The following is a 21,546-nucleotide window of genomic DNA, read 5'->3' as shown; positions in this document are numbered from 1 at the left end:
ACACCAGCAATCATGATAATATCTGTACTATAGGGATCCAAGGAGAATAGAGAAAAAAGGGGGTAGAAAATGTATCTGAAGAAATAATAGCTGAAAACTTCCTAAATCAGGGAAGGAAACAGACATCCAGATCCAGGAGGCAGAGGAGCCCCCAGCAAGATCAACTGAAGGAGACCCACATCAAGACACACAGTAATTAAAATGGCAAAAAGTAGAGATAGAGAGCAGCAAGAGAAAATAAAACAGTTATATACAAGGGAAACCCCATATGGCCATCAGCTAATTTTTCACCAGAACTTTGCAGGCCAGTAAGAGGAGTGCCATGTTTTATATTCAAAGTGCCGAATGGGAAAAGTATGCAGCCAAGAATATTCTATATTACTCAGAACAAAAAGAGAGATAAAGAGTTTCCCAGTCAAACAAGAATTAAAAGAATTCATGATCACTAAACCAACGCCACAGGAAATGTTAAGGTGGACTTCTTGAGTGGAAAGGAAAGACCATGAGTAGGAATAAGAAAAGTAGAAAGGACAAAAGCAGTAAAATGTAAGTGTATCTATAAAAATCAGTCAAGAGATTCACAAAAGAAAAGAATGTAAACTATGACACCATATACCTAGAATGTCAAAGGGATAGGAGTAAAAAATGTGTTCAAACATCAGCGATCATCAAGCAAATACAGACTGCTAATATGCACAAAATGTTACATATAAACCTACTGGTAACCACAAATCAAAAACCAGAAATATATATGCCAAAAATAAAGAAAAAAGAACCTAAGTATATCATTAAATAAAACCAGAAATCTGTGAAAGAAAAGAACAAGTGAGGAAAGGAATAAAGAACTACAAACACAACCATAAAATAAGTAACAAAACAGAGTAAGTGAATACCTATCAATAATGACTTGGAATGTAAATGGACTAAACCCTCCAATCAAAAGATAGGGTACAGAATGGATAAAAAACTAAGACCCATCTATATACTGCCTACAAGAAATGCATTTCACACCTAAAGATACATGCAGATAGTCTATGCTCATGAATTAGAAGAAATATTGTTAAAATATCCATACTACCCAAAGCAATCTACAGATTTAATGCAATTGCTATCAAACTACCTATAGCTTTTTTCACAGACTACAACAAACAATCCTAAAATTTGTATGGAACCACAACGGACCTGAATAACTAAAGCAGTCTTGAAAAAGAACAAAACTGGAGATAGACACACTCCAATTTCAAAATTTACTACAAAGCCATAGTAATCAAAACAGTATGGTGCTGGCACAAAAACAGACACATAGAACAGAACAGAACAAAACAGAAAATCCAAAAGTAAACCCACAATTATATGGCCAATTAATCTTTGATAAAGCAGGAAAGAATAGCCAATGGAAAAAAGTCTCTTCAACCTGGATGTTCAGAAAATTGATGTTCAGAAAACAAATGATGTTCAGAAAAAAGAATGAAACTCGATCACTTTCTTATACTATACACAAAAATAAACTCAAATGGATTAAGGACTGAAACTATAAAAACCCTAACAGACAACAAATTCTCTGCAATAAGCCATAGCAACATTTTTCTACATATGTCTCCTGAGGCAAGGGAAACAAAAGCAAAAATAAACTATTGGGACTACGTCAAAGTAAAAAGCTTCTGCACCACAAAGAGAACAACCAACAAAACCAAAAACAACCTACTGAATGGGAAAAGATATTTGCAAATGACATATCCAATGAAAGGTTACTATTCAAAATGTATAAAGAACTTACACAACTCAACACCAAAAACATATGATCCAATTAAAGATGGGTAGAAGATGCGAAAAGACATTTCTCCAAAGAAGACATCCAGATGGCCAAAAAACACATGAAAAGATGATCAACACCTCTCTTCATCAGGGGAATGCAATTCAAAACCAAAATAAGATATTACCTCACATCTGTCAAAATGGCTAAAATCAAAAACAAAAGAAACAAGTATTGACAAGGATGTGGGAAAAAAGGAATCCTTGTGCTCTGCTGGTGAGAATGCAAACTGATGCAGCCAATGTGGAAAACAGTATGGAGGTTCCTCAAAAATTAAAAATAGACAGAAAAAAAAATTTAAAATAGAACTGCCCCATGATCCAGTAATTCCACTACTGAGTATCTACCAAAGAATACAAAACACTAATTTAAAAAGACATATGCACCCCTATATTTTGTGCAGCATTTTGGAAGCAGACCAACTGTCCATTGATAGATGAATGGATAAAGAAGATGTGGTATATATATACACACAGTGGAATATACTAAACCGTAAAAAAGAGAAATCTTGCCATTTGCAATAACATGGATGAATCTAGAGGGTATAATGCTAAATAAGTCAGAGAAAGATACGTAAAATTTCACCCATGGGTGGAATTTAGGAAACACAAACAAAAAGAGACAAACCAAAAAACAGACCCTTAACTATAGAGAACAAACTGCTGGTTACCAGGGGGTAGGTGGGTGGAGGGATGGGTGAAATAGGGGAAGGGGATTAAGAGTACACTTTTCATGATGACCACTGAGTCATGTACAGAATTGCTGAATCACTGCATTGTACACCTGAAACCGATACAACACTGTATATTAAAATTTAAAAAAAAAAACTTGCCAAAGAAAATACATAATAATTCTCTTTATAGCTTCTAAACAGTATACAAAAAGTGCAGACCATAAAGGAAAGATTGGTAAATGTGGTAAAATTAAAATTAATGATATGGCTATCATTTATTACTTGAAAGACCTATTAAACAGAAATGCACATGAGAATCATCTACTCTACTATGAAATATGAATGTATTTCACAATCCCAACCTCAAAGTTTCAAATTCAATACATCTGGAGCAAAGCCTAGGAATCTATGTTGTTGAAGGTAATTCTGATGAACATTTTGTTACCTTTTGTTAGGACCGTCAGACCACTGATTATCTATACTACAGTGAAGCCACGGTAACAGGCACTGAAAAGAATAGAATTAAATACTCCCATTTGCCCCTAAGGAGATTATGGTCCAATAAAAGAGACTGGATATGTACATAAATAACTGTAACTGGGATGCCTGAGTGGCTCAGTCTTTTAAGCGTCTGTCTTCGGCTCAGGTCATGATCCCAGGGACCTGGGATCTGCCTGCTGCTCCCCCTGCTTGTGCTCTCTCTCTGACAAATAAATAAAATCTTTTTAAAAAATTGTAATTTACTATCAAAAGTAACTAATTCCTCAGAGAAAACCATTAAACCTCTCACAATTTCATATTTCATATAGGACTTCACCTCCCATCTTCTTCCAGGAAGAAGCTCTACTGGAATTAACACACTAAGTTAATCCCTTCCCCTCTTTATTTGCTCCTCCCTATAGGAAGAGTAACTTAGCTAACGCTGAGAACCTGAGTGCCATTAAACAGAAGGAAATGGGATAAGATCCTTATTCGCTGCATGGCTCTTAATGTATACTAGTGTCTGTTCTCTCTCAAGTCTTCTAGAGAAAGGTCTAAGGTCTGCAAACCCCTTACTTTGGTGCTGGATCGCACTCTCCTGAACTGGACAGGGTTGGCAGGGATTTTAAGGCACATAGGGAATCCTTATGCACCTGGCTAAGTGTGGTTGGCAATTTTCTCTACATTCTCAGCTTTTCTCCAGAGAATTTTTTTGAGAGTTAGAGAGGACAATGTAGGAAGCCTTACCACATTTTCCAGTCTAGACATTAGCGAAAAGAGTTCCAAATAAATTTAAAACTATTGTTTAATCAGTATCAGACTCTTTTTGTGTTCTAAATTTATTTAGAAATCAGAGAGACAGAGGAGTTTTTAAATGGTACCACTAAGAACAACAAATATTATTATGGAACAGAGAAGGATGAGAGAGATATCCTCCAGCTGAAAAAGCAGAGAAGAATGCAGAGAGGAAGTACGTTTGAACAGAACTGTATTCTATAGGAAGAAAAAAATGCCCAGAGCATGCTGAATTATGCAAACAGTATCAGAAAAAGAATGCAAAAAGAAAAACAAGAAAAATTTACTGAAAACCTGAGTTCATTATATGACTAAAATCTTTTTTTTTTAATTTTACTTATTTATTTGACACACAGAGATCACAAGTAGGCAGAGAAGCAGGCAGAGGGAGAGAGGGGGGAGGAAGCAGGCTCCCCACCAAGCGGAGAGCCCGATGCGGGGCTCGATCCCAGGACCCTGAGATCATGACCGAGCCGAAGGCAGAGGCTTAACCACTGAGCCATCCAGGCACCCCTATATGACGAAAATCTTAAGAGAATTTCAGTTCTAAAAAAGACATTGTTCAGTTTGACTAGAGTATATTGGAGAGAGTAAAACAAATAGGTCAGAAAAGTAATTGAGACCCTGGTAGTGACAAGATGGGAGCTCTGCACCAAGAAGATAACTCTAGGAACAAGGTATACATGTGCCAATGGGGAGTGAGACTAGAGACCTTCTTTACTTACTCAAATAAATTATTTTTTTAAGTTTATTTGTTTTTAGTAACCATTACACCCAAGGTGGGGCTTTGAACTCACAACTCTGAGATCAATAGTTGCATGTTCTTCCAGCTGAGCCAGCCAGACTCCCCTCAAATAACATTATTTTTTAAGATTTTATTTATGTATTTGTGAGAGAGTGAGGGCATGCACAAGCAGTGGGGAGGGGCAGAGGGAGAGAGAGAAGCAGACTCCCCACTGAGCAGGGAGCCTGATGTGGGGCTCAATCCCAGGACCCTGGGATCATGACCTGAGTCAAAGGCAGATGCTTAAGCCACTGAGTCGCCCAAGTGCCCCACACAAATAACTTTAAACATGACCTAAATACCTTGTTTCAGGAAATGCAAATTTAAGTTACTACTTTAACATGAGAAAAATCTAATTCCCAGAAATAATGGAAGTTATCTAGAGAATATGACGGTGTCTTTGTAAAACCAATTATGAACATGTGATACCAATCCACCTGTAACCATACAACTTTAAAATAATCTTAGAACAGGCCTCATAGGGGCATCTAGGTGGCTCAGTAAGTTGAGCAGTTGAGCATCTGCCTATGACTCAGGTCATGATCCCATGTCCCAGGATTAAGCCCCACACTGGGCTGCCCAGTTGACAGGGAGTCTGCTTCTCCCTCTGCCCTTCCCCTCTCTTGTGCTCTCTCTTACTCTCACTCCCTCTCAAATAAATAAAATCTTAAAAAAAAAAAAAAGGCCTCAGAAAAATGATAGACTATAATATAATATGAATACATAACAAGCATTTATCATGTACCTATACTGAAACAATACATGGGGCACCTGGGTGGCTCAGTGGGTTAAGCCGCTGCCTTCGGCTCAGGTCATGATCTCAGGGTCCTGGGATCGAGTCCTGCATCAGGCTCTCTGCTCAGCAGGGAGCCTGCTTCCTCCTATCTCTCTCTCTGCCTGCCTCTCTGCCTAGTTGTGATGTGATGTTTCTCTGTCAAATAAAGAAATAAAAAATCTTAAAAAATAAAAATAAATAAAACAATACATGTTAAGAGAAGCAAACCAGAAAACAGACTCTTAACTATGGAGAATAAACTGGGGAAGTGGGCAGGGAATGGGTTAAATGGGTGATGGGTATTAAGGAGTGCACTTATGATGAGTACTTGGTATTATAGTAAGTGATGAATCACTAAATTCTACACCTGAAGCTAATATAACACTGTAAAAATAAATAAAATGATACATGTATCTCACTTAATCATTACAATTCTATGAAGTTGATCCTAATGTAGTCTTCCATCTTAAATAAGAAGCTGAGTCTAAGAAAGATCAAGGCTTGCTTAGGTTTCTTAGCTAGTAGGAGTCTTAAAATCAGATCTGAACCCATGTTTGCTTACCTCCAGAGCCTATGTTCTTAACTATTAAGCTATACTATCTATAATTGAAGTCATATCAGTTTTTTGGTTTGAACCTTAAAAAATTATAATAACTAAATTATAATATAACAATTTTAATTCATAATTCTCTGAAAAAACTACATATAAACATAATGCTTACGGATGCTGTTAGCTGGAAGAACTTATACACTAATGGAAACTTACACTAATGTTATTTCAAGTCTGTGCATCATATCCATGCTCTCACTGTGACTTACAGTAGCAGGTGTATACAAAACATGCCAGAAAAAAATGTGGTGACCTAAATTTAACTTCAAGTGCTAGCAGTAGCACAGAATGGTATTTGTGAGTCATGGGCTTTTAATACATAGATAACATGTGCTGCCCTCTAGTGATTTCAATAACTTGCATTTAACACTGAATAGTTTCAATAAGTAAAGAAAAACATTTTTTTTATTACTAGAGAATTCAAATCTTCATTTCATTTTATAGTAGGAATAGTAGAACAAATAATTACTGTTTAAGTCCCAAGTAAACTTCTGAAGTATAAGAGCAAATAAAGAAATAGTTGACCCTTAAACAATGTGAATGCGAGGGGCGCCAACCCCCATGCAGTTGAAAATCTGAATATAATTTTTGACTCCCCCAAAATTTAACTACTAATACTCTATTGTTGACCAGAAGCTTTACCAATAATATAAAGTTGATTAACACATATTTTATATATTATATACTGTATTTTTACAAAAAATAACTTAGAGAAAATAAAACTGTATTTTTACAAACTGAGAGTCGCTGGTGGGGAAGTGGGCAGGGAATGGGTTAAATGGGTGATGGGTATTAAGGAGTGCACAACCTAGAGAAAAGAAAAGAAAATCATAAGGAAGAGAAAATACATTTAAAGTACTATACTATATTTCTCAAAAAAGATCTGTGTATAAGTGGACCTGAGCAATTCAAACCCATGTTGTTCAGGGTCAACTATACATCCAATAATGATTTACTAAATCAAAAGGGTTAAGGAAATACTAGTACAGAACACTGCAAAAGATGAATCAGAGAATAAATGGTGGTTATATTTTATGTAAGGAATTTCTGCCTTAAAACCTTGCCTAATTCAAAGTTACTTTCCTATAGGAAGAAATATAAAGAGGGGCTGAAGTACATCACAACTACTATGCTGTTTCTTTTTGCAAGCATAGTTTTAAAGCACAGTAAATGACTATAACAAAAACATTTTTTAAGAATGCTTTTAAAACATTTGCAGCATTTGTAGGAAAGTTTTTTGTATCACTATCCCTTCCCAAATATCAAAAGTATTTCCTATTTTAACGCAGATGATAGCTTGGCTTAGGAGTACATTAGTGATTGTGATTTTATTTAATTTTTTAAAAGATTGTATTTATTTATTTATTTCAGAGAGAGAGAAAGCAGGGGGAGGGGCAAAGGGAGAGGAAGAGAGAATCTCAAGTGAACTCCGGGCTGAGCACAAAGCCCAGTGTGGGCTTGACCCCATGACCCTGAGATTATGACCTGAACCAAAACCAAGAGTAGGACACTTGGGCTCCTGGGTGGCTCAGTGGGATAAGCCGCTGCCTTCGGCTCAGGTCATGATCTCAGGGTCCTGGGATCGAGTCCCGCATTGGGCTCTCTGCTCAGCAGGGAGCCTGCTTCCTCCTCTCTCTCTGCCTGCCTCTCTGCCTACTTGTGTTCTGTCAAATAAATTAAAAAATAAATAAATAAATAAAATAAAAAATCTTTTAAAAAAATTAATTAATTAATTAAAAAAAAAAAGAGTAGGACACTTAATCAACTGAGCCACCCAAGCACCTCAATGGTTGTGACTTTAGCCAGGTTACCAGAAGTTTCTAATTTTTAAAATAAAAGTGGTCTTGCTTTAATTCTGCTAGTGCCAATATTTCCAACATGCTCAGTACTAAATTAACAGCAAGAATATCAGCAGTTATTTGATCTTTTCAGTGCTTTTAAAAATTTAATTTAATGACCACTTGGATGACAGTATTACAAAATATAAAAAGGACTCTAAACGTAACACAGAAGTAAAAGTAACAGCAGAATCACTAAAACCACTTGCAGAAGTTTCTGTGCCTATAAACCACAGTATGGTTCACAGGACATTTAAAAAGGATACTTAGGGGGCACCTGGGTGGCTCAGTGGGTTAAGCCACTGCCTTCGGCTCAGGTCATGATCTCAGGGTCCTGGGATCGAGTCCCGCATCGGGCTCTCTGCTCAGCAGGGAGCCTGCTTCCTTCTCTCTCTCTCTGCCTGCCTCTCAGTGTACTTGTAATTTCTCTCTGTCAAATAAATAAATAAAATCTTTAAAAAAAAAATAAAAGGATACTTAGTATTTCTAGTTACCAGTTACCACCCACACATTCACCAGGCCCAAAGCTTTGAAACTAAGTGATTCTTGATGCAATTTTTAGTTTTTGGGATTTGTATTATTTAAAATTTTTAGTATAAAGGGACGTTTTACACTAATTCAAATTCCTGAAAACTTACTCAAAATTAGCTTGAAAATAACCATACTATATTTTTAACAGCTTTACTGAAGTATAATTTACATACCATAAATCTCCCCCTTTTTAAATGTAAAATTCAGGGGCACCCGATGGCTTAGTCAATTAAGCATCTGACTTTGGCTTAGGTCATAATCTCAGGGTCCTGGGATAAGGCTCCACCCTCAGTGGGGAGTCTGCTTGTCCCTCTGCCCTTCCCCCTGATCATGCTCTTTCTCTCTCTCTCTCTCCCCCCCAAATAAAATCTTTAAATAGATAAATAAATGTACAAATCAATGAATTTGAGTAAACGTAAAGAGTTGTGGAACCATTACCATAATCCAGTGCTAGAATTATACTATATGTTTTTCATATAGTATATGAAACTATACTCATAATACCAACAACTCAAAAGTTTTTAGATCTGCTATTTTTAAAAAAGAGAATGGATTTAATTTAGTTTTAATTAACACACTACTACCTAAAAAGAGAAATGCCAAACATACTAAAAGAATCACGTTGAGGAGAATTTAAACTGTCCTCATAAACTTGGCCACAGTGTTATTGGGAGACTACTATAGGTAGTGCAGATTTAAAATTAAATAGAATCCTTGTCTATTTTTTTGAACTCTAAATTAGTGAAGTAAGTTTTGCTGAGGTTCTATGTAGTCAATAAAACCTGACACGTGTGACTTCTAAAACTAAGATGATTTATAGATATAAAACCAGATATAAAGACTTAATGGCAAATACTCACCTATGATATAGCTCAGTATCAACAATACTTCCCCCAAAATGTAAAGTGATATTAGCCTTTTTTTTTTTTTTTTTGGAAGGGGAGTAGGAGGAAGGGCACAGGGAGAGGGAAAGAGAGAATTTTAAGCAGGCTCAATCTCACAACCCGAGATCATGACCTGAGCCAAATTAAGTCAGATGCTTAACCAACTGAGCCACCCAGGTGTCCCCATATTAATCTCTTGAAAAAAAATTACATTTTCCTAAATTAATGGTTAAGTATATAAATATACACTCATTTTGACATGATATATAAATAAGTATCCCATGATCTTTTTATGATCAAGATGAAAAAATTTGAAAGTTGAATCAGTTGAATTTATTTCTTAGTGACATAAGGCAACTTGAAAATATTATACCTCATATCTCTGACTCTGGCTTTGCCCACTTTAAGATGTGATGTTGGGACATGATAATATATATATATTCAATCCCAATTCCTGGCATAGAGCTCCTAAAACTCCTAGAATTTCCTAAATGATGGAGGTGAGGGGAATGTCTTTGTTATTCATAATAAGCTCCTTTCACAACCAGAATTTATGCTAATGAGTGACTTCTGGAGGTGGGGGATGGTTGCCAAGGGACCAACCATAAGACTAGAAGGCTGGAACTTTCAGCTCCAAATTCAATTCCTGACAGGAAAAGACCCAAGGAGGACATTAATCACCAATGGTCAATGATTTAATCAATCCTGCCTCCATTAATGGAGTCTCCATAAAAATCCTAAACTAGGGCTCAGAGTGCTGCCAGGTTAGAGAACACATCAAAGTGTTGGGAGGCTCATGTACCTGGAGAGGGCATAAAAGCCCTATGCCTATTCCCCATACCTTGTCCTATGCATCTCTTCCATTTGATTGTTCCTGAGTTAATACCTTTTATAATAAACTGGTGATAGGCAGCAAAGTGCTTCCCTAAGTTCTGTGAGCTGATCTAGAAATTGTTGAACTTAAGGAGGGAGCTGTGGAACTCCTGATTTACTGGTGGTTGATCAGAAGTATGGGAAACCTGGGGGCACCTGGATGGCTCAGTGGGTTAAAGCCTCTGCTCTCACCTCAGGTCATGATCTCAGGGTCCTGGGATCAAGCCCGGCATTGGGCTCTCTGCTCAGCGGGGAGCCTGCTTCCTCCTCTCTCTCTGCCTACTTGTGATCTCTCTGTCAAGTAAATAAAATCTTAAAAAAAAAAAAAAAAAAAAGTATGGGAAACCTGGATTTGTAATTGGCATGTGAGTGGAGGGTAATCTTGTAAGGCAGAGTCCTTCATCTGTGGGGTCTGTGTAAACTCTGGGAAGTTAGTGTCAGAACTGAATTAAACTGTAGGACATCCATTTGGTGTCTAAAGAGAATTGCAGAATTGCTTGATATGAGAAACACACACTTGGTTTCAGAAGTGTCCCGAGTAGGGATGTCTCTGTGGCTCAGTCAGTTAGGCATCGGCCTTCGCTCAGGTGGTGATTCCAGGATGCTGGGACTGAGTCCCACATTGGGCTCCCTTCTCAAGGGGAGTTTGCTTCTCCCTCTGCCTGCCGCTCCCCCTGCTTGTGCTCTCTGCTCTCAAATAATAAATTAAATATATATATTTTTTAAAAGTATTGTGAGTAGAGGCTAACAAGCTTTTTTAAAAATATTTTTTGTTAATGGTTTCAATGAGAGCACTGATGATCAACTAGACCAGACTGACCAAACTAGAGACTGATAGCTGAAAGGTATATCAAATCAAAATCTAAATGATCTCAATAATTCAGAACGATGGCTCAAATGACAATTTAGTAAGAATAATAGATAAAACATCTAAAACTTGGGTCCAAAACAACAACTGCACAAGAATAAATGAGGGAAGATAAAGCTTAATGGTAGAAAAGCTAATGTGGTCCTTGGGCTCTGTGATTATAATGTCCAGAATTTCTATTTCAAGGTAGCAGAGCACAGGCATTTACTTCTTCTTCCCAAAGGCCCATTGAAAATGACAGAAAAAAATATTAATGGAAAAATTTATAGCATCACTGGAAAACATGAAAATGGTATCAGTGGACAAGAAATTATGTTTTAATTTTTTAAATTTTTTTAAAGATTTTATTTTTAAGTCATCTCCACACCCAACATGGGGCTTGAACTCACAACCCTGAGATCAAGAGTCACACAACCTACTGACTGAACCTGCCAGGTACTGCCAGATAAAGAATATCTCAAAATTAGCCAATATAGGAGCAAGGTAAAAATAACAAAAACAACAAAAACAAAACAAAACAAAAAACAAAAAACAAAAACTAACAGCTTTCCTGAGTGTCCCAGAGAAGTTCCAAATTCCAAGCTAATAAACAGTTACCCTGTACCTAGCACACTATATGTATTACTTCATTTAATCCTTATAATTATTTTGAAAATAGGTATTATATGCCCATTTCTCAGATAAGGAAGCTGAGGTTTAGACAAGTTATATAATCAGATAGCTAATAAATGGTGAAGGATTTGAACTCAGGTAGTGTGAATCTGGACTCTGTGCTTTCAGTTGTTATGGAGGTATAGGCCAAAAGGTAATCCATTAGAGTAATCATTAAAGCACTACATTAAATTCAGCTGGTACTGGGGCCCCTGACTGGCTCAGCTGGAAGAGCGTGCTTTTCTTGATCTCAGGGTCATGAGGTCAAAACCCACACTGGGTGTAAAGATTACGAACTAAATAAATAGAAATTTTAAATTCAGCTGGCACTATTTCCCTCAGGTAGGAATAGTAGCTCTCTTCTTTTGACCTTGGATTAAACCTTGATAACCTCCTTCTACAAAATGAGCAAAATACGTCTAGAGTGCGTAGAGGGCCTGAGAAAGGAGGAAAGATGCAAAAGTTAATCTCAGATCCCCAAACACATATGGAAGAAGGAAAATTTTTTTAAGGAAAGGAAGAGCCACATTAAATAAATCACCATAGGGATGCCTGAGTGGCTCAGTCAGTTAAAAGTCCAACTCTTGGTTTCATCTCAGGTCATGATCTCAGGGTCATCAGATCATGCCCCATATTGGGCTCCTCACTTAACACAGAGTCTACTTGGGATTCTTTTCTCTTCTTCTCCCTTCCCCTCTGCCCTTCCCCCATCCTATGCATGCATATGCATGCCCACTCTCTCTCTCTCAAATCAATAAAATCTTTTCAATAAATAAATACTACCACAAGAAATATTCCCTTACTTTGGCAGCTGTGAGGTTTCCACACAGTCCAGTTGTGTAACTCTTGTACCTGCTCCAAGATTACATCTCCTAAAGGGAACTTTGCCAGTAGGTATACTCTACTCACAGAGTTCACAGTCAATCATCCCATTCAAAGAAGGAATCTGTCATACAAAGGGTGAGGGAATAGCATGGTGGTTCAGAATATGAACTCTGGTTAGCCTGCCTCAGTCCAAATCTGGGTTCTGTCATTTGATAGACATGCAACCCTAGGGAAGTTACTATCTCCTTTCTTCTTTCCCCATTTGAAAAATGAGGATGATAATTATATTTATCTTATAAAAGTTGTTGTGAAGATTAAGTAAGATAATATTCACTCAGTGTAGTACCTGAGGGAGAGAAGAAACTACAGTGTTATGTAAGTGCTCAGCAAAGGGCTTGGCACATGGTAACATGCAAGGTTATGCAAGCAATGGCAAGTTATTAAGTACAGGGCAAAGGGGAAAGGAGATAAATTAGATGACTGCTGAGAAATCTTCCAACCTTGAAAACCTATCAAATTCTTAAGAAAAAAAAATTTAATTTCATCAAATAAGACAAATCAAATTCCAAAACAGTGAAGTATTCACTGAAATCAGATCAGTATTTGGTTTAAATTCACTCAAGTCCCTCTAAAGTTAACATCTTTATTTATGACTACTAGCTTTAACTTGCCTCCGAATAATATAAATTAAATGTGTAAAATAAATTTGGATTTAGAGAATGAGGAGAGTTAGCTTACTTCTAAGCAATTTTGATCAATACCAACTAACAGATGTAACAGAGGTACTCTCCTACCAAAATCTTGACCATAGATTTGTTCCAGCCCAGAAGCTCAAAAATGAATTAAGAGATAACTTGAAATAAGAAAACAATTTCCAAAGAACTCCCGAGAAGGAACAAAATATAACAGCTTCATGTCAACTGGAATTCCCAGGGCAATAAGAGGTCAAGGCACTGCAGGGAAAAGCCAGTCAGCTTAGAAGCCATTGACAGCTCAGGTTAAGACAGGGCTTAGGTTGGGAACTTATTACTAACCTACGTTAACCAAATTTATGGACTGATTATGGGCTCCACTCTAGAAATCCTATCCATTTAGAGTTCTAATTAACAACAATTTATTCAGAAACAACTTGAATGCTCCAGAAATTAAATCATCTGCCTGGCGATTTCCTGTCCAGAAGCAATGTGAACGCAAAGCAGACCATCTGGGGCAGCACCTAAGAAATCTTTATAACCTGATAACCTAAAAAAAGTCAGATATGGACTTTGCCAACCTTTATGGTCAGTAGAAAAAAGAAACTTTGGGCATGCTAAACAGAGCCAAATCTGAGATACATAAGAGTAACAAATGCAAGAACTACACACCTATATGATCCTTACCATGAGGCTGGAAAGAAGCTGCAGATAGACAATTAGAACAGTGAGGGCAAAGCCTCCATTCCTAAAATAAGACATTAAGTCTTGGGGTCCTTTTCCTCTCTCCTTATAATTTTTTCCTACTCCTTTTTCTCTGTAGTTTTCCTTGCCACTTTACTTTCTTATCTTTTCCAGTTGTTCCATTCCATTGTTACACTTGAATTCTTTTAAAGTTCCTTCTCTCTGTCCTTTCTAAATGTCATTATAGTAAGTTATAAAAGACACTGTATAGAAAGAAACTATAAAGAGAAGGCTTTGGGGCGCCTGGGTGGCTCAGTGGGTTAAGCCGCTGCCTTCGGCTCAGGTCATGATCTCAGGGTCCTGGGATCGAGTCCCGCATCGGGCTCTCTGCTCAGCGGGGAGCCTGCTTCTCTCTCTCTCTCTCTCTGCCTGCCTCTCTATCTACTTGTGATTTCTCTCTGTCAAATAAATAAATAAAATCTTAAAAAAAAAAAAAAAAAAAGAGAAGGCTTTGACAAATTCTATTTGTTGACATGAATATGGTCTACTTTTTTTCTGGCCTATAAACTCCACATGTCAAAACATTATGCCTATGATAAGCACAGAGAAACCATTAAAAAATACTCAAGCCTAATGAATAATTTTGGTGACAGTATAGTATGAAAAAGCAAGGAGCAAAATAATACAAAGAGGCTTCATATAACCCTGTGACATATAAACAATAATTCTTTTCTTTTTAAGTTGTTTTTTTTTAGTAATCTCTATACCCAACGTGGGGCTCAAACTCACAACCCAAGATAAAAAGTCACACGTCCTCCAACTAAGCCAGCCAGGCACCCTAAACAGTAAATTATTAACTCTAATAAAAAAGAAATCTTTTACCTAAATTCAAAATACATATATACATAAGCATTTCAAAATGTAGCCACTTTTAATATAGTATGCTCAGAAAAAAAATTGAAGAACTTTTAACACTCCTTAACTATTTTTATTCCTTATAATAACAATTCTCCACAAACTTAAAAAAAATTATTTTTACCAAAAAGAGATGCAATGTACTTTTGTCTTCATTCTTTGGAACATTTTCAGAATTCAAGAAAGCAATTCAAAACATTCATTCCTTTGAAGAGGTCACTTAAGTCTTTTCTCTTTAAAAGTTCTTTTCTCTTTAAAATAGGAAATATGAGTAATGGTATATAATAATGCATGTCCTGACTACTGATGTGAAAATCAAGCCTGCAGTTACAATGGGGTCCAAGAAACAGAATTACTTAAAATATTTTAAATGCTGGGGCGCCTGGGTGGCTCAGTGGTTTGGGCCGCTGCTGCCTTCGGCTCGGGTCATGATCTCAGGGTCCTGGGATCGAGCCCCGCATCGGGCTCCCTGCTCCGCAGGAAGCCTGCTTCCCTCTCTCTCTCTCTCTCTCTCTGCCTGCCTCTCTGCCTACTTTTGATCTCTGTCTGTCAAATAAATAAATAAAATCTTTAAAAAATAAAAAAAATAAATGTATGCCATGGGCTGCATGTACATTTTTGAGGTGTGCCTCTGTCCTATTTTTATATTATTATTTATTTTCTTCCTCTCTCCAGCACTTGGACTGGCATTCTTTCAATCAGAATGTAATCTTAAAACAAAGATACAATAAATAAATAAATAGATAGATAAAACAAAAATAGAATCCTACCTATGGTAAGCATTTGACATTATATCTTAAGGGCATTAAGTTCTTGCTAGAAGAATAAAATTGAAAGATAAAACCCAGTAGTTATGATAGAACTTTTTTCTCTTGACTATTTTCTAAAAATAAATGCAACCATATTAATATACTTAAGCAAATGATTCCAAGAATTTAAAAGAAAAAATTCACATTTCATAAAAACCATATAAATACCCGTCTTACCGATATCATTAACAAGGGAATTAGAATCAGATGCCCCCAGAGTAGCTTCAAACTCCTCTTGAAGACGATATGCTCTTTGCAGCAGAGCTTCAAGTTTATGGATAAATTCAGTACTAATAATATCCTACAAGGAGAGAAAAAGTACACACAGCAAATATTAGAGTCTAATGTTAAAATCCTCAACACCTTCCACTCTCAAATGAAAGGCAGAGAAAGTGTGGGATAAGAGGAGCAACTGTTTGGTGGTGACAGCACTGGGTTCTAGCTGGGCTTTTGGCCAGGTCACCTCAGTTCTCAGGGATTCATCTTCTCTACCTCTAATTTTAATGGTGAAACTGGATCGGGGTTCTCAAAGTAAGATCAATGACCAGCAACATCAGTATCATCAAAGTCGTTGCTAGAAACCCAAATTCTCAAGACCTACCCGCCCCTGAATTAGAAACCAAAGTCTGTTTTGACAAGACTTTCAGATGATTCTGATGCATGCTCAAATTTGAGAATCACTGGCTGAGATGATCATTAAGTACCAGTCCAGCTCTAACTCCATGTAACTTTTATGGATATAATGGCACTTAATTAAACATAAAGTATAAAGGAAACTTTTTAAAAATCCCTTTAGAAATGATATTGGCTTAATCCTCTATATTCTTGGAAAATCAGGGAACTTGATCATGAATTGCAAATTTGGGATTTAATAATTAACTGAACAGAAAAGGCCCAATATGAGATATACCCACATTATCCCAAGGAGACCAAAAAAAAAAAAAAATTCCAGTTCTATTAAATGCCACAGAAAGCAAGTACACTGAGTCAACATTAAACATTGTTTAATTCTTCCAATACTATGAAAGCCACTCTCAGATATATCACCCTTACATCTACACTTTCTTCGGCAATGGCATCTCCTGCACCCAATTTAATGGAACTACAGGCTTCATCTTCAGCCTGTCTATTTCGAAAGGTGAGAGCTTGCTCCCATCGACGCAATGCCTCTTCAAACAATTCCATACCTATGAATTAAGAACAGAACAGTTGTAAACAAGAAAAAAAATGCCAAAATAAAATTATTTGGAGCCAAAGTCTTTTTCATATTGTATCAACAATGGTGCAGTCTGAATATAATTTTGGCACTAAAGAATAATGTCATGTTCACCTCATTCCTTAACAGAATTTTAATTTCCCAATATACTCTAGGTCTATAGTACTACTCAACCAAAAATCAGAGAGAAATGACCAATATGTTTTCTTTTAAATTTTTTCTTGAAGAAGTGTAATTTCTTTTAAAGATTTTAATTATTTATTTGACAGAGAGAGAGCAAGAGAGGAAACACAAGCAGCAGAGAGTGGGAAAGGGAGAAGCAGGCTTCTCGCTGAGCAAGGAGCCTGATGTGGGGGTCGATCCTAGAACTCTGGGATCATGACCTGAGCCGAAGGCAGACACTTAACGACTGAGCCACCCAGGCACCCCCCACCTTTTTTTTAAACTGTAACTCAAATTTCTATCATGCTTTGGATTTTTCTAGAACAGTACCATGAATTCATCAAAAGTCCAACAAAGGCTAATTTTTATATTCACACAACTATCTTTCAATATATCCCCTTAAATTAAAAAGACAGGTAAATAGAAGAAACTAGTTGATAAAAAGCTATCAGATTTATAAGAGGTTGTCAGAAGGAGAGAGTAAGCTGAGAGGAAATACCATACTAAGTCTAGAATAAAGGTTTTTTTTCTTGCTTTCTTTATTTACTTGACAGAGAGAGCATGAGCAAGAAGGAGGGAGAGAGAGAAAGAGAAGCAGATTCCCTGCTGAGCAAGGAGCCCCATGTGGGGCTTGATCCCAGGACCCTGGGATCACAACCTGAGCCAAAGGCAGATGCTTTACTGACTCAGCCACCCAGGCACCCCCTAGAGAGGTTTTTCCATCTTTTTTTCCCAACAAAAGGTTTCTTAAACTACATGATACACACTTGTAGATTTGGATGGATAAATTGCTGAGTCAGTTAAAAATCTACAAGACTGCAGGAAAACCCATGAAACAGTACAGTCCAACTAGAAATTCCATATCCCCTCAGCTAGACAGCTTTTATGGGGGGAAAAAAGGTGAATATGTGCTTCTTTTTCTCCAAGTTAAAAAAAAAAAAAAAAAAAAAAAACCCTTACCAAGATAATACTGTAGTTCAAACAAAACCAAAATATTTCAAAATTTCAATTTTTCTAGACATTCAAAAAAAAATTTTTTTCTTTTTTTTTTTTAAAGATTTTATTTATTTGAGAGGGAGAGAGAGTGTGAGGGGGAAGGATAGAGGGAGAAGCAAACTCCCCGCCAAGCAGGGAGCCCAATGCAGGGACTCGATCCTGGGACTCCAGGATCACGACCTGAGCTGAAGCCAGTCGCCCAACCGACCGAGCCACTCAGGCCCCCCAGAAAAAAATATCTTCAAAGGCTACTTAACTTAGGCTTGGCTTAACTTAGGATGGCTCATTTGGTAAAGCATTCAACACTTCATTTCAGGGTCTTGAGTTCAAGCCCCATGTTGGGCACTTAAAATAAAAATAAATAGGGCCACCTGGGTGGCTCAGTCTGTTGGATTCGGCTTAGGTCATGACCTTAGGGTCATGAGATCAAGCCCTGGATCAGGCTCTGCGCTCAGCTTGGAGTCTGGTTGAGATTCTCTCTCCCTCTCCCTTACCCCTCCCCCTACCTTCTCTCTCTCTCTCAAATAAATAAGTAGGACCGGGGCACCTGGGTGGCTCAGTGGGTTAAGCCGCTGCCTTCGGCTCGGGTCATGATCTCAGGGTCCTGGGATCGAGTCCCACATCGGGCTCTCTGCTCGGCGGGGAGCCTGCTTCCCTCTCTCTCTCTGCCTGCATGTCTACTTGTGATTTCTCTCTGTCAAATAAATAAATCTTTAAAAAAAAAAAAAAATAAGTAGGGCCAGGTCAGCCAAGTCTGCCTTCTGCTCAGGTCATGATCACTGAGTCCTGAGATTGAGCCTCTCCTCCCTGCTCATGCTCTTTCTTGCTATCTCTCTGTTTCAAATAAATAAATAAAGTCTTTAAAAAGTAAATAAATAAAATAAAAAAGTATATCTTTTAAAAAATATCAACAAATCAGGTTAGAAGAGTGTAACACATTTTTTTATTAACATATAATGTATTATTTGTTTCAGGGGTACAGGTCTGTGACTCACCAGTCTTACACAATTCACAGCACTCACCATAGCACATATCCTCTCCAATGTCCATCACCCAGCCACCCTATCCCTCCCATCCCTCTCTACTCCAGCAGCCCTCAGTTTGCTTACTGAGATTAAGAGTCTCTTATAGTTTGTCTCTCTTCCTGGTTTCATCCTATTTCATTTTTACCTCTCTTCCCCCAGGATCCTCTGTCTTGTTTCTCAAATTCCTCGTATTAGCGTGATCATATGATAATTGTTTTCTCTGATTGACTTATTTTGCTTAGCGTAATACCCTCCAGTTCCATCCACGTCATTGCAAATGACAAGATTTCTTTTTATGATGGCTACATAATATTCCATCGTAAATATATACCAGAGCTTCTTTATTCATTTACCTGCCAATGGACGGTCAAGGCCCTTTCCATAGTTTGGCTATTGTGGACATTGATGCTATAAATATCAGGGTGAACATGCCCTTTGGATCACTACATTTGCATCTTTGGGATAAATACCCAGTATTGCAATTGCTGGGTTGTAGAGTAGCTCTATTTTCAATTTTCTGAGGAACCTCCATACTGTTTTCCAGAGTGCCTGCACCAGCTTGCATTCCCACCAACAGTGCAGGAGGGTTCCCCTTTCTCTGCATCCTTGCCAACATCTGTTGCTTCCTGACTTTTTAATTTTAGCCATTCTGAATGATGTGAGGTGGTATATCGTTGTGGTTTTGATTTGTATTTCCCTGATGCCAAGGGATGTTGAGCACTTTTTCATGTGTCTGTTGGACAGACCTTTAAGTATGATGTACTGTTCTTCCTCACCTCTTATTATAGTCTTTGTTTTAAAATCTAATTTGTCTGATACAAGGATTGCCATCCCAGCTTTCTTTTGATGTCCATTGGCATGATAAATGGTTTTCAACCCTCTCACTTTAAATCTGGAGATGTCTTGGGGTCTAAAGTGAGTCTCTTGCAGAGACAGCAAATTGATGGGTCTTGTTTTTTTTATCCAATCTGATATCCTGTGTCTTTTGATTGGGGCATGTAGCCCATCTACATTCAGGCTAACTATTGAAAGATATGAATTTAATGCCATTGTATTGCCTAAAAGGTGACTGTTACTGTATATTGTCTTTGTTCCTTTCTAGTCTTTGTTACTTTCAGGCTCTCTCTTTGATTCGAGGACTCCTGTCAATATTTCTTGTAGGGCTGGTTTGGTGATCACGAATTCTTTTAGTTTCTGCTTGTCCTGGAAGCCTTTTATCTCTCCTATTTTCAATGACAGTCTAGCTGGATATAATATTCTTGGCTGTGTATTTTTCTCAATTACTACCCTTAGATGAGTGTAACATAATGAATAATGGCCACCCAAAGATGTCAGCTCTTAGTCTTGGAACTGTAAACATTACCTTACAAAGAAAAGGGTTCTTTGAAGAAATGATTAAATTAAGGGATTTAACATGGGGAGACTATCCTAGACTATTTGGTGGACCCTAAATCCAATCATGAAAGTAAGAGGGAGAGGGAGATTTGGTACACAGAGAGGAGATGATGATGGAAGGGCACAAGCCAGAAGCCATCAAAAGCTGGGAAGAGCAAATAACAGATACTCCCCTAAGCCTCCAGAGGTATACTCTAATGATACCTTGATTCCAGCCCAGTGATAATGATTTGGTCTTCTGGCCTCCAAAACTCTGAGAGAATACATTTCTGCTGTTTAAATTACCGAGTTTGTGGTAATTTGTTAGAGCATCCTCCAGAAACTAATACAACAGGTTATTTTATGTATACTAGATTTAACAGATATAAGAACATTTTAAAATTATGTTGCTTCTCTTAAAATAATTCATCATTTTTTAGTTTCATATTAACTATGAGTATATCTTAAAACTTTATTATGTTATTCCTACCCATCAAGTATAAGTTCTCAGGAGTGGTCACAGGAATATTAACAAGCTTAATATCGTCTTCATCTGCTTTGTCCCAGGAGTTAGAATTGCCGCAAGCACAGCTATGACAAGAATTGACACTCTGGACCTAAAATTAAGATCAACAGAAAGAAGTTACTGCAAAATCTCTTTTGTGAAAACATTTTGCAATCATTTATATTTACAAATTGTTTATATAAATCCTATTCCTGGTGAAACAACCCAAGTAATTCCGACCTGAAGAAACAGTTCTCATTATATTCAATTAGGAGTCATAAGACCCTAAGTATTTTAAGCTTTTGTTTGCTGAAAAATGCAGAGTATTTCAAACAAAAATCAGTTATTTTCCATAAAAAAAAAAATCAAGCAGTTACTTTTGTAGTTTACTGTTTTACTAAGTATTTCCTTATAAATTTTATCCACACCTACTTTGGTTTGAGGTAACTAGCTTATTTCCTTTTCAAAATTTATTAACAATGCTGATTCTCTGCTAAACAATAACTACAACTGAAGAGCCTCTATCATCTTCCCTTCTCTAGCAAGGTGCACTGAGCCAATCATTTCAGTCTCCTCTATGCAAATGACTACCTAGTCTCTACTTCCAGTCCTGTCCTTTTTAAATAAATCTAGAAGCTCTTAGGTGGCTTGGTCAGTTAAATGTCCAACTCATGATTTCAGCTCAGGACATAATCTCCTGAGTAATGAGATCAAGCCCAGGGATGGGCTCCGTGCTCAGCAGGATGTCTGCTTGGGATTCTGTCTTCC

At 37.3% G+C, this 21,546-nt stretch overlaps 1 protein-coding gene across 3 annotated transcripts in view; it reads right to left on the bottom strand.

Annotated features, from left to right (window-relative positions):
* Nucleotides 1-21,546, bottom strand: part of MIGA1 (mitoguardin 1) — a 105,721-nt gene that overhangs the window by 64,453 nt on the left and 19,722 nt on the right. For all 3 annotated transcript variants that reach the window (XM_059135450.1, XM_059135451.1, XM_059135452.1), the window contains exons 5-7: nucleotides 20,764-20,890; nucleotides 16,554-16,687; nucleotides 15,678-15,801 (exon numbers count right to left, since the gene is read on the bottom strand). In XM_059135450.1, the coding sequence (XP_058991433.1) occupies nucleotides 15,678-15,801; nucleotides 16,554-16,687; nucleotides 20,764-20,890 (385 nt within the window). The remainder of the gene's footprint in view (nucleotides 1-15,677; nucleotides 15,802-16,553; nucleotides 16,688-20,763; nucleotides 20,891-21,546) is intronic.

Source organism: Mustela lutreola, chromosome 10, assembly GCF_030435805.1.
Source record: "Mustela lutreola isolate mMusLut2 chromosome 10, mMusLut2.pri, whole genome shotgun sequence".
Lineage (NCBI taxonomy): Eukaryota > Metazoa > Chordata > Mammalia > Carnivora > Mustelidae > Mustela > Mustela lutreola.
This window is presented reverse-complemented; position numbering and strand designations above follow the sequence as displayed.